This window comes from Ambystoma mexicanum, chromosome 2p (assembly GCF_040938575.1).
Source record: "Ambystoma mexicanum isolate Mex_15411 chromosome 2p, UKY_AmexF1_1, whole genome shotgun sequence".
NCBI lineage: Eukaryota > Metazoa > Chordata > Amphibia > Caudata > Ambystomatidae > Ambystoma > Ambystoma mexicanum.
Window position 1 is genome coordinate 628083582 of NC_090923.1, and position 17716 is coordinate 628101297.

General features: G+C 48.2%; 1 protein-coding gene across 2 annotated transcripts in view; it reads left to right on the forward strand.

Moving 5' to 3' along the window:
• Window positions 1-17716, forward strand: part of RBM5 (RNA binding motif protein 5) — a 621154-nt gene that overhangs the window by 327968 nt on the left and 275470 nt on the right. For both annotated transcript variants that reach the window (XM_069644151.1, XM_069644150.1), the window contains exon 11: window positions 16727-16887. In XM_069644151.1, coding sequence (XP_069500252.1) covers window positions 16727-16887 — 161 coding nt within the window. The remainder of the gene's footprint in view (window positions 1-16726; window positions 16888-17716) is intronic.

The window sequence follows — 17716 nt, forward strand, 5'->3', positions numbered from 1 at the left end:
TCATCTGCATAATTTGTGTAAGTGATACCCAATCTGTCCAATTTGTCGAACAAAGGCTTAGTAAAGATGTTATACATAGTGGGAGAGACACAGGATCCTTGGGGTACTCCGCAGGAGATTTAAGTTGGGTCAGCAGCAGTTAGTGGGGGAGAAGACTCGCATTGTCCTGTTGGCCAGGAAGGACTGGACCCAAGCTATGGCTTCCCCTGAAAAGTGCGCTGCCGACCTAAGATGGTTACATAGGACTACATGATCCACTAGGTCGAATGCTGCAGAGAGGTCTAAGAGAAGTAGCATAGCTGTTTGTCCCTTGTCCTTCAACTCGTCAATTTGAGTCTTCAGGTCTAGCACGGCAGTTTCTGTGCCGTGGATTGGGCGGAAGCCAGACTGTCGAAATCCTAGTAGATGATTGGCTTCCAGGTATTCCTGAATTTGAATATAGGCCACTCTATCAATACTTCAATACTTTTAAGTAGAAAAGGGACAGTGGTAATCGGTCTATAGTTGGTGGGGATGGTAGGGTCTAGGGATTGTTTTTTAAGCAGGGGGAGGACCCAGGATTCTTTGAGGTTATTAGGTACAGTATTGGTTTTAAAGGAGGCGTTTGAGCTTGGAGATAAATGGGGCAAGGTCTCTAGCCGCATCCTTTATAATTTGTGCCGGGCAACTGTCGCCCTTGCAGTTTGAAGGTTTTAGGGAAAGAATGATTTTTTCAGTGTCGAGAATAGAGGTTTCTTTAAAGGTAAATGGAGTAGTTGTGTTACAATCTGTTTCAGGGGGTGATTGTTGCTCAGAGGGTGGCAGAGAAGCTTTTTTCATAGCAATTTTCTGTTGGAGTGTAGTGATTTTGTTTAGGAGGGCTTTTTGAATTGCCGTGCGCTGGGAGTTTCCAGTCCTGTGCTTGTTTCCTCCAGTCCCCGTCATTCCTCACGTGATCAGGAGAATGAGAAAGTTCACGAAATCCATGATCCTAATTGGGCCAGGATGACGTACCCGGAGCTTGTGGTGGACATGTCCATCTGCCCTCCAATACGTCTTCCACAAAGAAAGGATCTTCTCTCGCAAGAGCAATGTCTGGTTCTCCATCCAGAGGTCAAGACACTTGGCCTTCATGCATGGTTTCTGAAAGGCTGAACTACAAGGATTGGGACCTCCCGGATGACGTACTGTAGAAGGGCAGCAACAAAAAGTTTGTGCTATAGGAACAATTTCAGCAAATGGTGCAGAGAGAAGTATGTGGATCCCTTTCTATGCGACATACCTATGGTGTTTTCCTTTCTTTGGCAAATAGAACAATTGAGTTAGCTAGTGGCACTCTTCAGAGTTGTCATATTTTAAGATTGCTCTTGATTGTTCAATTCTTTAAAGGCCTTAGTAATGTATATCCACCAGTCCCATTCAATGTCCATGTATGGGTCTGCAATGTAAACATTTTACACTCATGCCCTTTAAGGCTCTTGACATTAAAAACTGTTTTGCTCATTGCAATATAGTCAGCCTGCTTGGTAAGCGAGTTGCAGGCCGTTTCCTGCAAACCTCCACATACGGTATTCCATAAAGACAAAGTCCCTCTCCAGGTAAAGCCGCCTTTTTTTTTTTTTTACAGAAGGTTGTCTCCGACTTCCACGTGTCACTAGCAACAGGAACGGTACCAAGGACCTTCAAATCCACATATATCAAACCACTTTTAAAAAACAAGTGGTGACGTAGAAGACCTCCAACTACAGTCAGATTTCAACCTTTCCCTACCCAGCGAAACTCCTAGAAACCTACGTATACAAGCTAACCCAAGAAAATGTAGAAAAACACCATCTCCTAGACCAAGCTCAAGTCAGCTTCAGACCCGCAAGAGGAGCGGAAACCGCACTACTATCCATCTGGGACGACCTAAAAACAGATGCAGACTCACACAACCTCAGCCCTTATTCTGCTCAACCTCTCTGCAGCCTTCGACACAGTTAGCCATGACACCCTAAACAAAAGACTAGAAGACATGGGTATAACGGACACAGCACTACTTTGGATTAAATCATTCCTAACGGGCATAACAGAAACCCTATGGATTAAAACCTTCAAATCCACCCCACGACCTAACGACTGTGGAGTGCCACGAGGATCCTCACTATCACCACTGTACCTCAACATATACCAAACTCCAGTTATCAGAATCTTCAAAAAATACGTTACATGCTACAACTACGCAGACGATACTCCAATCATCTACAAAATCGAAGACACCTAAGCCGATCACTCAACCCTAATCGAGTGTCTAAAAGAAATCTTCAACTGGATGTTACGCCAACAACCTGAAAATCAACCCAGGAAAGACCGAAATCATGGTCTTATCCAAAGACCAAGAGAACGAAACCACCATTGCACAGCCAACTGAATTGAGAATCGCACCATCTAAGGTAGTAACAAATCTGGGAGTCCTGATGGACAACACCCTAACATTAGAACCACAAATAAATACAACAGTCAAATGCTTTTTCCTCCTCCACGTGGCAAGAAGAATCTTACCTTTCCTCTCCTTCATGCACAAAACACTCACAATCGTCACCCTCATCATGTCAATAATAGACTATGCAAATAGCCTCTAACTCGGAATACCGGAATACCTCCTGAAGAAACTACAATGGATTCAAAATGCAGCAGCCAGACTACCCCTCAAACTATCCAGAAGAGACCACATCTCTCCTGCCCTAAAAACACTACACTGACTCCCATCAAACATCGCATCACCTTCAAAACAATGTGCATAACGCAAAGAGCCAATCGGTGGACAAAGAGCAGAATTCCTACAAAAAAATAAGAATCTACAAGCCAACGAGACTCCTCAGGTCAAGCAACGAAATCTGTTTGGAACCAAAACCATACCTTAAGAAAAAACTTGGAGGCACCTCCTTCTACCACTGAGCCGCAAAAACCTGGAACATCATCCCAAAAGAAATAAAACACCAAAGATCACCTAAAATTCAGGAAATTACTAAAAACCTGGCTTTTCAACACCACGACACAAACTGAAAACCGAAACCATGGAAAGAAAAATGACTAAACTGGGGAGGACACTGACAACACCCAGAACCGACTAAAACTCTCACCTCAACTAGACGTGCAACGCCAAGTCAAATAAAACGCAAGCGCGTCCCATCGAGACAGAATCAACAACCCCAACCAACTCTAACCAACTTCCTCATTCACCCATAATTGCTACCAAGCTCCACACTGTTATAGAGTCTCTATATGTTAGCAATCGGCACACTGAGTTGTGGACTTTAGCAGGTACAACAGCTGTATGAGTAGAAAAGGATGGCAGGTAAGGTTCATGTTTATGAAGCAAGTTGATGGAAGGGGAGGTCAGATATGAACAGGACAGTGTGAATACCGGACAAGCCCAGATCAGGACAGACGCAGAAATGCCCCCACACCCCACCTAGGGTGATTACACAAACCCAGCACCTCGCTTCGAGACAGAAATGCCAACTAACCAATCCACTAACAATTTCTCCCTCTCTTACACCTCTCAAACTCCAAACCAAACACAACCCCAAACCTACAGCACAACAAACCGCACAAACTTCACTACATTGCAACAACAAAACAAAAACACACACTCGCACAAAAGTACATAAGGACTACCGGCCGCAAACACCCCAGGCCCAATCAACGGACCTACCTGGCTGAGGCTGCCAACGGCACATCACTGCTCTCTTGCACTTGTCAAGCTTCCTCCCACTAACTCGCCCTCCCTTTCCCCTCTTTCAGAGCTGCCAAGGCACCAGGGACCACTCCGGTGGTGATAGTACACGGTACAAATGTCATTTAACATTAACAAGAAATTACTGTACCAACTTTCTGTCCACCGCCTTATCCAGGAAAAGAGGGGCAATTGCATAGACTGGACTCAAAAAGGGCTCTTTTTTTATGTATCCGGAATGGCACATTTTTGCCCAGTGGCTCAATTATTAATTGGTTCTACTGGTCCCAAGTTGGGTCTTGTGGGTACTAAAAACAAACCATATCAGTTGGATCATCGTGGCTGCTGGCGAATGCTACAGATTGGCGGGTAAGTATCCGCTGCAAGGACACATTCCATAAGGGGCATGGCAACCTCTGCTGCTCATCAGAGGTGTTACAATAAATATTTGTTCAGCGGCCACTTGGTCGTCTAGCCATACCTTCGTAAGAAATGACTGCTTGGATTCATCTTCCAGTCGGGGAAGACCATTTGCAAAAGCGCTCCTTCATTCAGTCCATGATTTGATCTACATTTAATTGGTGCTCCCACCTCCAAATTATTACTGCTTTGGGAATCTATCATAAGAGAAGGAATACGTGGGAGGACACAATCCATTTGAAGAAAAAGTTAATTACCCCTTGTAATGTTCTTTCGATTGGCTGCTCCTCCCACGTATTCCTCATAGCCCCTCCCGGCCTACCCCACCATATAATTTACGTGTTCCACTTTACGCCAAGCGGATAGGCTGGAGAAGTACCAGGATCGGTGCCCAGATGCCTGAGGTCGCAACCATCACCACATTCAGTTGATTCGGTGGCTGTGAGGAAGCGGTCGGCTAACCCGTCCTCATTCCCTCCGGACAGCGAGGGGAGGAAGGACAACATAGGAAGGAAGGTCATTTACACCACGGCGTCCACCATCAAGACGGGCAACACTGTGGCGATCCTGGCCAGGTACGGCAGGGAGCTGTGCTACAAGCTGGTCCTGATTCTGGAGTCTCTCCCCAACGATAAGAGGATGGAGGCGATCGCCCTCTTCCAGGAGGGAGGTGTTGCGTTGGATCATGCCATCAGTGGCAGTGGACACTGCCGACCCAGGGTTCCGGCAGATGGGTCAGTGGGGGGTGCAGCATCTGCCTTTGTCAATGCTGGCTGAAGGCCACGAATTTCCGCCAAGAGGTCCAGACGAGGGTACTGGACATGCCATTCGGAGGTAATCTTTTTGGGAAGGTCGAGTCCCTGCAGGCCATAAAGGCTGGTACAGAGACGCTCCTCCGCTTTAGGCAAAGTTTGAATGCAGTACCCTCTGGTAACACTACAAACAACTATGACTACAGGTATAGGCAACCCAACCTTTGGTATAAGCTTGTGTTAGGGAGAAATCTCATAAATGTTCCAGTTCCTCCACCTTAGAGCCCTCCAGCTCTTTTGCTAAACTTTGGGACTTTGAACTTTTCAATTCGTCTTTTCTGTGCGTTTCCTTTTGGTTATGGAGTCTAACCAACTCAAAAGGCTTCATCTTTTACAATCATGTCCCAAAGCACCTTCAGTGCAGCGACACACGGAAGTATCTTAGATTTCCCAAGGTTTAAATGCCTTCTCTGGGATCATCTACGGTTTCCCAGAACCGTGGAGTGAAATTGACTTCACTTTGTCAAGCGTTCAAGGCCCTTCCTTTCGGCTTGAAGTTGGCCCCCAGGGTGTTTACAAAGTGCCTGGCACCGGTGGTCATCCACATCGACTGGGGATACTCTTGTACCCCTAACTCAACGACTGGCTCATCTGGTTCATATCGCGAGAGTTGGCCGTCGGGGGATCAGGGAGACAACTGTCCAGATCCTGACGGATCTTGGGTTCTCAATCAATTATCCAAAGTCCTGCTTGACACCATTGCAGAACGCTCTGTTCCTAGGAGCCAGACTCAATATGGTCTCCTGCTTAGCGTTGCAACGATAGTTGTCAATGAATACTGACACGGTGCGAGCAATCAAGTTGCTGCTCAGCATGTTGGCTTGAATCTACCCCATGCAGCTCTGCAGGTTGCTGATGCTACCCCTTCAGGAGTTCGTGGACGCTCGCTGGATACAGGTGTCTGGCAGCTTTGCAGACCAGATCCTGCTCAACGAGGCGTTCCGTACGGTGATGAGGTGGTGGGGCATCCACTCCACGTCCCCCGGGGCATATGGTTTCAAAACCTTCCATATCACAAAATGGTCACCACTGACTCTTCCCTGGAAGGCTGGGGAGCCCACACTGGATGTCTGCATGCCCGAGGTCTTTGGCTGCCGGAAGAGAAGGATCTTCACATCAATATCCTGGAGCTACAGGCAGTGTCTGGGCCCTCGAGTCGTTCTTTCTGTCTCTGAAGGGCAAAGTGGTGAGGACCTTCACGGACACCATGACTATGTTCTGCATCAGGAAATAGGGGGGGGGGGGGGCACTCCTGCGCCTCTTTGGCACTCCCCAAAGAGGCGCAGGACTTGTGGCACTAGGCCGTTGGACAAGAGATATTCCTCGTTCCTCTTAACTTGGCTGGAGTTGAGAACACCATCGCAGACTCCCTCAGCAGGTAACTGCGCTCCTGCCACGAGTGGGAACGTCGGCAGGGCCAGGTGGACAACATCTTCGATCAGAAGCCTGCCCCAATTGACGATCTGTTTTCGACGTTTGGGAATGCTAGAAGTTTGCCAGCTGGTTCCACCAACCAAGGTGCCTGGGGAGGGGACACGTTATCCTTCCCATGGGTAAACCTGTATCTGTAAGTGTTTCCTCTGTTTGCCTCTCCTGCTAGGAGTCATTGGCACACTCAAAACAGTGCTGATGCAGGATATTCCTTGCCCCGGTGTGACAGAGGTAGATTTGGTACCCAGACTTTCTCAACCTGTCGGCGTCGCCTCTGGTCAAGCTGCCTGTAGTTGTGCATCTCCTCACCAGAGGAAGAGGCGCAATCCTACATCACAACCTGGGATCGCTGAACCGGAGGGCTTGGCTCCTGCTGCAGCCCTAGAGTTTGGAGGATTAGTTGCCGGCTAACTGTAGGTGGGGAGAATTCTCAGAAATGTGCCGATTACTCTCTACCTTGGAGACCCCAGGAACTTTACTGGTTAAAAATTCAAGTCCACAAAATCCAGCAGAGTGAGACCTTTTTTCCCCACTCTCTCATGCATTTTAATGTGATTTATGAACGCTGTTTCTTATGGTTGTGGAGTCTGACAAACTCAATAAGCATCATCTTTCACATTGTCACACTGTAGGTTCAGTGCAGTGGCACAGGGAAGTCTTTCAGATTTCCCAAAGTTTAAATACCTTCTCTTGGATAAACTACTGTTTCCAAGAGCAGTAAAGTGAAATTGATTTTACTTACATTTGTAGCTTTCTAGACCCAGCACACCCTATCTTACAATAGGGTGCTGGAGGGGATACTTGGTATCCTCTTAGTATCTCCTTTGTCTAGCTTCTCATGTAAAATGTGTTACCCTTTCCTCGATGAATGGCTGGTGGCAGTGGTTTATTTTCAACTACTGGGAGGGGGGGCAATAGCACGGGCTACATTCGCAGCTGCAGTAAAGCACCCAAGGGTGGCATTTTTGTCAAAATGGCACTGGTCTTTTCTTTCGCCATTTCCTTTGGGAAAGGTCCTTGTTGAGATTTACTCTCTGCGCCAAACCAGGTTTGGTCCCTTAGTTCATTTTGCCTTTGGCGGGGATTCATGAGTGAAGCCTGCCTCTGACTCCAGGGTGTCTGGCAGGGGCAGGAAGCGAGGGAGGTGCCCGAAACCCCCTGTGCTTAATCTCCTAGGAGACGGGAATGCAATCTTAGGTAATTGGCTGGCTGTCCGGAAAGGACAGCCACCCGGCTGGGTTACTGGCGTCTAGGCTGGAATGAATGGGAGAAACCTGCATAAAAGGCGAGGCTTTTTGGCTTGGAAGGTAGTCGACCACTGGACGAAGGAATCTGAAGTAGAACTTGGAAGAGCACCTGCTGCAACTCCTGGACCTTTGGTTTGCCAGGTGAAGCCCTACTGCTGTGCTGAAACTCCAGATTCGTATTGTCAGAGAATCCCTGCAAGGACGACTTCTCCCTTTGAGTTGGTGGGACCAATCAACTCCAAAGTAAGCCACCTTGACATCCGCTCTGAGCTGGTTGAAATTCCAGTGCAGTTGCTGCTGGAACAGAGTAACCAGGGAGACGAACACCAGTTCGTGTGCGTTGCTTTTAAGCTGGCCAAGAGTTCCAGGAAGATCCTCCGGACTTCCAGGATGCAGGACTGGCTGAGCCTGAGCCACCTCAACAGAGTGTTGGACCCCAGAAGCAAGGAAAGCCCATCCCAACAGCCAGGAACCATGGTGTTGCTTTTTGCGGTATACAAGAGGAGCTGAAACACCGAAGTGTCACTTGTTTTAAGATTGCCGGTTGCAGTCGGTGACCATCCCATTGCAGTGCAGGAGTCCCCAGATGTCCTCCCTCTTGTCCCCATGACTGAAGCCCAGTAACACCAGGATCTGCAGAGCTGCACAGGAACAGAAGTCACCTGCTTCACTTTTCTTCAACCTAAAGGTACTTCACAGTCTGAGAACTTACCTCTTGTCATGTAACCGCACTTGTCTTCGTTGGAGACAAGTCTTGGTTGCATCTGTAAAGTTGCCAACAGCTTCTTTACCTCACAAGCCTAATCAGCTTGTGGCCCTACTTTGATTTCTTCTTAATTTACAAAGACTTCTAAAACATAGTGCAAGACTTTTACTTCACTGCAAGAAGTGCTTCAGTTCACCTTGACTTTTGTTAAAATTGGCTGGCCTGGCTCCCTGAATAACTCCACTTATTTGTTGTCTTCCTTCTAAAAAGGGGTTAACTACTTTGCATTGGGGGTTAACAAGCATATTTACCTGTGTCAGAATATTTGTGATCTCATATTTTGTTCTAATAACCTTTTCCTTTGACCTAATCCGGGGTCTGATTCTAAATGCAACAGTGATGTATATTAATGTCCCCCGCACCCTAACTATTGAAGTCACCTGAGGGTGTAGGTAGTGTCTGTGGGCCATCCCAAAAGGGTATTTTCTAGTTTAGGAGACTGTGTATTTTTGAAATGTACTTGTGTGTTGCTTTATATTGCTCCCTTCTGAAGAAGGCTTACTCTAACTGACTGTTAAATACATTAATAATTTAATCAAGAAACATTGTGTGTAAGAGTTTATTTGATTCTGATGCTTGTTAATCTGCTTAGAATCACATACTGTGCATATGGTCCGACATCCAGTGGTAACCGCAGAGTATTGCATCTTGTCTTTTGGGGACCGAAAGGGGGCGTCGGCCTAGGCGTGTCTAACACTATTGCTATTGCGACGTGTAGTGTACCCAAAATCCCTCGCGCGCCGAGGTCCCTCAGATTGTTTTTTTCCACCCAGATAACTGGTAGCCCTATAGCGGACCTCTTCATAAAAGACATTGTTTATCTTTATACCGACTTTGTCTGTGATTTCCCCTTGTCACTTTGATGATTCAAGCAACTTGGAAAACTGCGGGCAGTTTTGACAGCAGTGGATTTCGGCGCCTAAGATCCGGCGGCTGAGCCATCCACGTGGCTGGGCCCTCTGGCCGGCTTACAAGTAGGGAGAGTGAGGTCAGTGGGGCCGGGCCATATCTTTCGTTCTGTCTCTCCTCTTTCCCCCCTCTTTGCCCTCTAGGTCTGGTCATCTTTGTCTATACCTTTTTACTATGGAAAGGAAACCATTTAGGTTCTGCTCTAAGTGTAGTGTCAGGTTCCCGTGGAAAGACTAGCACAGAACGTGTCATTCTTGTCTACCTCTAGACAACGAGAAGTGGTGTGCGGCTTGTAAGCTCCTTTGGCATAAGGAGCGCCGTGTAAAGTGGTGGGCCGCGTACGGTATGTCGCGGGCTGAACCCTCTTCCCCCACCGCCACACCCGCCGAAAGTGACTGGGGCACTGATGGCCATCGACCTTGAGGCGGACGCTTTTCGGTCCGCCGCGCCCGTCCCCAACCCCTTTAGGCCTGACGCAAGTCTCGCTTCGGGGACAACACCTGGCGACAAGGGCGTACAGAAACCACACACTAAGCACACATCCCCATCACCGATTTCAATGGTTCCGTCAAAAAAGGTGAAGGCGCCAACAGGACTGCCAAAATTTCCTCTGATCTGGTAGATCAACACCTTTCCCCGCATCCGCAGCAGCGTCTTGCGACTGGGCACTCCAAAAATTAGGGCGCTACCTCTAAATCGGGTTTACACGCTGAAGCGTGATCATCCGGCTCTCTGGCGTTCCCCAAGGCCCCGGTACGCCTGAAACCTACCTCTAGGTCTCCTAGCCTTTCCACAGGCGCAAAATCTACGGCTAGGCCCTCTGACACTGCGGTAGGCGGTAAATCTACCGCTGACCCGTTGACTCACGCCGATTCGGCGAAGATTGAGGACAGTAACGTGAGGATTACTTCGGCAGTTGGGCTGACGTCTAAGATACCGTCGAAACGAATGGAGCGTGCCACAGACAGGTCTAAAGACACGCCATGGCGCCCCAGTACTCACAAAACCTATGAGGACAACCGGGAGGCTCTGTTCAACAATCTTGGGGACAAATGTCTATGCCAATGAGAGGAAAACAAAGTTTTTCCTCCTTTTGCCCCTTCTGGTTCATCAAAGTGGACCAGGGAAAAGTTTGAAGGATGCATGGACTGTCTAGAAAGGATTGTCTCGCGTTCAGAGCATCCTTCCCCTAAGAGATCTTGTGAAGACCGTCTTGGTGTCCGCTTCACATTTCCAGGAAAATCTTGACTACACCTTCGGCTTAGGTCCACCATGAAGATGTGGTCCAGATGGACACTTACCAAGACATCTATGACGAGGAAGATGACCCTTCCTTCCTGCAAGACCACCCTGATGACCAGGCGGATGCCATGGACAACTAGGAGGAAACCCAGCAAGTGTAGACGGAGAATTGGACGCTCCCTTTGCAAGATCAGGACACTGATGTCCTATGCCTGGATTCCCCTCCCACCACTCCGGCCCGCCAGGCCTCGCCTGTAGACAATCAAATGGCTTTCAATGCCATCTTGAAGAAGGCAGCAGAGCACTTTCAGATCACCCAGGAGGTAGTACCCAAACAAGATTTTGTGGAGGACATTCTCCCCCTCAAACCAAGCCATTCATCTGCTGAACTCTGTTAAATGAAGGTTGGCCCCCCTCCCTGGTCACGCAGCTCAGACCCGGGCAGTGAATCTAAGAGTGGAGAAACATATTTTGGCCATGTCCTAGGACCCTCAATATATTAAAGGCCATGCCACCCCTGACTCCTAGGTAGTCATGCCACCCAGAAACGGGCAGGGGTACCCCTTGCTACGGGGGAGGCACCTCCGGATAAGGAACCTAAAAGGTTGTACACCGTAGGTAAACATGTTACCTCTGCAACTGCATACACCACATGCATAGCGAATAACCCCTTGCTGCTTGCCAGTTATGCAGACACACAATGGAACCTTGTACAAGATGATCTCCAGGAGGTTCCTGAACCCTTTGGGTCCAGACTTCTCACCATCGTGGCCGAGGGCAGGCAGGTAAATCAGAATATAATTAAACTCTCTGGACACTGCTGAGACGGCAGGCAGGTCCCTGGCCGGCTCCGCAACTCGGTATTCAAGCCTGAAACACAGGCTGTTCTTATTAACAAACCCATAGAGACCAATCTCTAAAGTGGTCGACTAAGCTCTTGAGACGACCAAGAAAGAGCATGAGACTCTTTGTACTTACAATAAATAACGCAGAAAAGTCCACCCCCCCCCACCACCCCAGGAAACTGGAACTCTGGACAAACATCCGGAAGCCCTGCCAACTACCCACCTAGGGGGTCAACGACACAGCAGAGGCCCCAACCCCAGAGGGGCCGCAGCCTCTGGTCAGAAATGACCAACAAATCCAGGTCCCCTCCCATGTCACCCCAGTCGGGGGGGGGGGGGGGGTGCGTTTAACATCTTGCCTCACAGCATAGGAGGGTATAACTTCAGACCAGTGGCTCAAAGACGATTGCCCACGGATACTGCGTGGAATTCGCTCGACCGCCACAGTTCAGACCGCCACGTTCATGACGCCTCTCGCCAGACTATCTGCAGATCCTGAATCAAGAGGTGCAAGCGCTTCTGGGAAAGGATGTCATAGAAGCCGTCCCTATTCTTCAGGTAAATAAGGGTATTTATTCAGTATACTTCCTTGAACCGAAAAGGACCTCACCATGCGCCCTGTTCTAGACCTGCGCCCAGCGAACTAATTTATGAAACCTCAAGTTTTGTATGGTAACGCTACAGGAAGTGATCCTACTGTTGAAACAGGAGGACCACATGGCAACATTGGACACGAAAGATGCATACTTCCATATTTCAATGTTGCCAGCGCACAGGAAATATCCAAGCTTCATGATAGAGGACAGGCATTACCAATTCAAGGTGCTCCCCTTTGGCATTGCCTCGGCACCAAGGGTGTTTACAAAGGTTCTGGTAGTAGTGGTAGCACACCTGCGCAGACTGTGCTGTGGGAATCTGTCCCGGTTTACCCTTACCTCAACGACTGGCTTGTAACAGGAAACTCTTACGACACATGCTTTTTCAAAACCTAGAAGACCGTAGACCTTCAGTCTGGGATTCTCGATCAACAAGAAGTCCAGTCTAGTCCCCAGTCATGTAAAACAATTTCTGGGGGCTCTACTCCGGACGAAGGACAGCCTAGTCTTCCCTACCAACCAGAGGGTTCAGAGCATGCTTTTTCAGATCCCTCAATATGTTGCCATTTGGGAGGTGACAGTATGCAAGGCCATGCGGCTGCTAGGTATGATGGCATCATGCGTATACTTGGTTCCCCACGTGCAGCTGCGCATGCGTCCCATGCAAGAATGGCTCAACAGCCAGTGGTGTCAGGCCAGCGGACCATGGGAAGATCTGGTAGTTGTCTCTCCAGCCCTCGTTCCCTCTCTACAGTGGTGGTCGAGGGAAAACCTCTTGAAGGGAAGTCCTTCACCACCCCTGCACTGGAAGCCACTCACGACACTCATCTCTCACGTGGTGGGGGGGGGGGGGGGGCCCCTCACCTGCTTCAGCAGACAGCGCATGGAGTGTGGTCCTCACAAGTAGCATCCAACCATATAAATCTGCTAGAGCTATTAGCAGTGTTCAAGGCACTAAAAGCATTTCAGACTCAACTATAAGGGAAGGCAGTTCTAGTTCTGACACAGCCCCACAGCCATGTATTACCTAAACAAACAAGGGTCACACACTCTCCAGGGCTATCCAAGCTGTCCCAAAACATTTGGATGTGGGCTCTCAAACACAAGATGTTTCTGTTGTCCCAACATGTTCCAGGGGAACTCCATCTTCTGGCAGACATGCTCAGCAGAGATTTCCCACTGCCCGTAGAATACGAATGGCGTCTGCACGAAGACATCGTCTTCAACGTCTTCGCAGAATGGGGCTTCCCAGAGATCGACCTGTTCGCAACTCAGAACAGCCCAGTGCCAAGACTATGCACCCAGATACTCCCAGAACCACTCCAAGGGGATCGGACTCTGGATAACATGGTCAGGGAAATTTATCTATGCCCACCCCCCCACTCCTACACCCCCCAGACTCCCCTACTCAACAAGATGCACCGAGAATCAGTCACCATGATATTGGTAGCCCCTGTGTGGGCCTGCCAACTCTGGTTCGCTCGTTTCATGGAAATGTCCCTCTCCCCCACCAGTAAAACTACCCTGCCCATACAACAGGTTGTCTCAGGACAGAGGGGAGACCCTACACCCATGCCCTCAAACTCTGAACTTAGCAGCCTGGCTTCTGAGGTCATAGTTTGGACACCTTCAGCTCCCTCCGAGATGTATGGACATTCTCAGGGAACCTAAGAAACGTGACACCTGCTATTGCCATTCCAGTAAGTGGAAACGATTTGTCATATGGTGTAATACAAAGGGCGTCCATCCCATTGATTGCTCACCCACGCAATACCTAACCCATTTGTTAGACGCAGGACTGGCCTTTAATTCCCTAAAGGTTCATCTTGCTGCTCTCTCAGAATACACCACGTCACAACAGAAGGTGTCATGGTGGAAAATACTGGTTATTAAGGCCTCTATGGAAGGGGTTAAGAGAATCCACCCCACCATTTCTCACCCAGCTCCTGGATGGGATCTAAACGTGGTTTTAACCAGGTTCATGGGATCTCCCTTTGAGCCAATGCATAAAGCAAGCCTAAAAGACCTTACTTACAAGACGGCCTTCTTGGTGGCTATCCCTTCTTTTAGAAGGGTTTGGGAACGACAGGCCCTTTCTGTTGTAGACCCCTTTGTCACAGTCCACAGGGATAAGGAGTTCTGCGCACTGATACCAGATTGGCGCCTAAATTCATCTCGTAGTTCCATGTGAACTATTCGATCAAACTACCCACGTTCTTCCAGATTCCCACTAGCATGGCTGAAAGAAGCCTACACACACTAGATGTGCACAGGGCTGTCATGTTCTACCTGGAAAGAACGAAACCACTGAGGAAAACAAAACCATTTTTGTTTCAGTGGCTGCTGGCAGAGAAGGGGATCCGGTCTCTAAATCAGCTATCTCAAGGTGGATTGTCAAATGCATCGCACTATTTCTCTCTTGCTAAGAGAGAACTGCCCTTCAAGCCTAGAGCACACTCTACTCGGGGCACTTGGGCTTCCATAGCATTCATTGCAAATGTTCCCCTAGAGTCCATTTGCAAAACCGTAACTTAGTGTTTTGTCAAGGTGTGTACAGAACTCCATTGCCTAGGCACTCCTCCTAGATCTGACACTCAGGTGGGACAAGCAGTATTAAGACATCTTTTCTCTACTGTTCCTTCTCATAACCCACCTCCAACTCCGGGTACTGCTCGCTAGTCTATGCACAGCATATGATTCTAAGCAGATTAACAAGTATCAGAAGACATGCATTACTCACTGTAATGGCATTTCTGATGATTGTAACTGCTTAGATTCACATGCGCCCGCCCTCCCTGCCTCCCCGCTCGGGGTGGAAGGAACATGGATGCCTTACTACTTTCTCCATTCATGTGCTCACTCACAATAGCCTTGGGCTCCCTCATGGCAGAAAAAATACAATCAGAGGGACCTCCGTGCGTGAGGGATTTTGGGTACACTACACATCATGATGGGAATAGTGTTACCAGACCCGCCTATGCTGATGTCCCCTTTCGGTCCCCAAAAGGCGAGATGCAATACTCTGCGGTTACCACTGGATGTCGGACCATATGCACAGCATGTGAATCTAAGCAGATGCAATCATCAAATGCTATTACGGTGTGTAGTGCATGTCATACTTGCCACTGTGAATCTTTGTAACTCCCCTACAGCTCACATGGACTCCTCTTGAGATACGCCTGGCTGCTCAACACGCTACCAACCTGTGTAGTACAGACTTATACCAAAGGTTGGGTTCCTGTTGCCAGGTCAGGCTTGTTGTAGTGCACCCATAGGGTACTGCATACAATCTTGCATAACAGTCGACTTTGAAGTGCTACTATCACGTGGAAGGGTTTCGCTATGTAGTGCCAGTTGTAGACGATGATCCCTTTGATGGTCACGGCCCTGCATATCCTTAAGTACTTGCTATCCTTGGCCAAGGCTGGACTGGCGCACACCTCCATCAAGGTACATCTGGTGGCTATCTCCCGCTCCACCAGGTCTCCAGGAAGATCTTTATTTGATCTCATTGACTAGTTGAGTTCCTCAAAGGACTGTTTCAATCTTTCCCGCTGGTGAAGGCTCCTGCCCTGGTGTGGGAGCTCAACGTGGTGCTGCCGAAAGTCATGGGGGGGCCCCCTTCGAGTCTATGCATCAGGCCCCTCTCGTTCCTTGCGTGGAAAACTGCTTTCCTTGTGGCTTTCACCTCTGTCAGGAGAGTGGGCGAGATCCAGGCCCCAGCCTGGAAACAGCAATTTCTTCCACGAGTCGAGGGTGGTGTGCGGACGCACCCATCTTTCATGCCCAAGGTTCCATCGGAATTCCACCTAAACGAGCTTTGGTGTTGCCTGTGACCTGTGTGTAAGACCTCAACTGTTTGTGAACTTTGGTCCTGTGAACCACGGGAAGGCCTTGTCAAAGGCTACCATCTCAAGGTGGCTCTCGGCTGCATCACGCACAGTCATCGGTTGACGAATCGACCGCTGCCCGAGACCATTCCACCAGAGTGATTGCTGCGCGGATTGCGTTCTGTCTGGTGTGCCACTGCTGGACATCTGAAGGGCAGCTGCGTGGAGGTCCACGCATACCTTCACAAAGTTCTACTTCGTCGACAGGGATTCCAGGGAGGAGTACAGAGTCAGCCAAGCAATGCTACGCAACCGTTTCGCTTGAGGTAATTCTGAGGTGAGTCTGTTCCAGAGGTAAGAGTTAATTGCTTCTGTTGAGCCTTGCCACAACCTGTGGTTGTGTAATGTTGTACTTCTATATATTCGTTATTCATGAGCATGTGAATCCTTGCCAGACCCCATGCTGGAAAAGGTACAAGTTAATTTCCTGTAACTATCCATCTCCAGCATGGGTCTGGCATGGATTCACATGCAAACCCTACCTTTGACCCCTCTGCAACTTTACGTGCTTACCAAATCTGAAGATGGCTGCCAGAGGATGGGCTTAGGGAGATGACTGTCATTGGATGGGGACACTAAGACCCAGAGGACAGTGATTAGTTTAGAGGAGAAATGCAGTCTGTAAGTGAGTGAAACTGGTTTTCTTTTACCAAGGATTACCGGCTTGAGTGAAAATATTTATGAGCGTGTGAATCCATTGCAGACCCATGCTGCAGAAAATAGTTATAGGTAAGTAACTTGTTCCTTAGAGGTTTGGATTACCTTTGTTTTTAGGTGTTCGTCTCAATTAAGGTCAATGATTGTAGTGACCTTAGCAGAGGGTGGTATCAAAACTGCCTTAAAGTGCTTAAATATTATTTTTTTCTTGCAGCGATCATACTTCGAAACATTGCACCTCACACAGTAGTGGAATCCATCATGACTGCACTTTCTCCATATGCTACACTTGCTGTGGGTAACATTCGGCTTATCAAGGACAAGCAGACGCAACAGAATCGAGGCTTTGCATTTGTACAGCTTGCTTCAACTGTGGTAAGGCCAGTTTGGTTTCAGATCTTTGAACTGTTAACTAGTTGCAATTCTGCATTAACAAAATACATAATACTCCATTGGCAAAAATATTATTTCTATGCACCTGAAAACAGAGGCTATAACTTCTCGACACTGGTGCCAAACTGGCAGACTTGATACCTAGTTGCTGACAGTGATTTATCATTGTTATGCTTCATCCCCTCCAAGTGCGATCTTCCCTCCCCCTAAGCTATTTTTCTGAAATCCTGAATAAGTGGAGCCTTTTTCCACTCATTTATTCATTTTCATGGGCTATCTTTTGGAACTCAGTGTTGTGTTTTACCTGTACTATGTACTTTATTCCATACCTCTTTACGGCATCTGTATTTTACTATTGCAGCACACAGCTCCTTATGGGCAGTGCTGCTGGGGACACTTTGGATCCTCCTTAGAGATTAGTTTCTATATCCTAGGACAGATACCTACCTAGTATCTCTCCTAAAGCTTTACCGTCGCATTTGACGGAGTGCAGATTGGCAGGTTAGCTGGAGTGGAGCCTACCAACATTTGATTCATCTGGGTGTATACAGACCTAAAACCACATATATACATAGGTATGCTCAGTCTCTTAATCTTTGCTGAACTATATTGATTATACTGTGCCATATTTTTATCCTTTACATGTTGTGCTTTTATTTATTGCCTAGTTATCTCTTAACTCCGATCATTTAAGTAATTTAATTTCTGATGTTTATCTGCTTAGAATCACATGCTGTGCATAGTCCGACATCCAGTGGTCACTGCAGAGTATTGCATTTTGTTTTTCGTAGTCGAAAAGGGGACGACAACA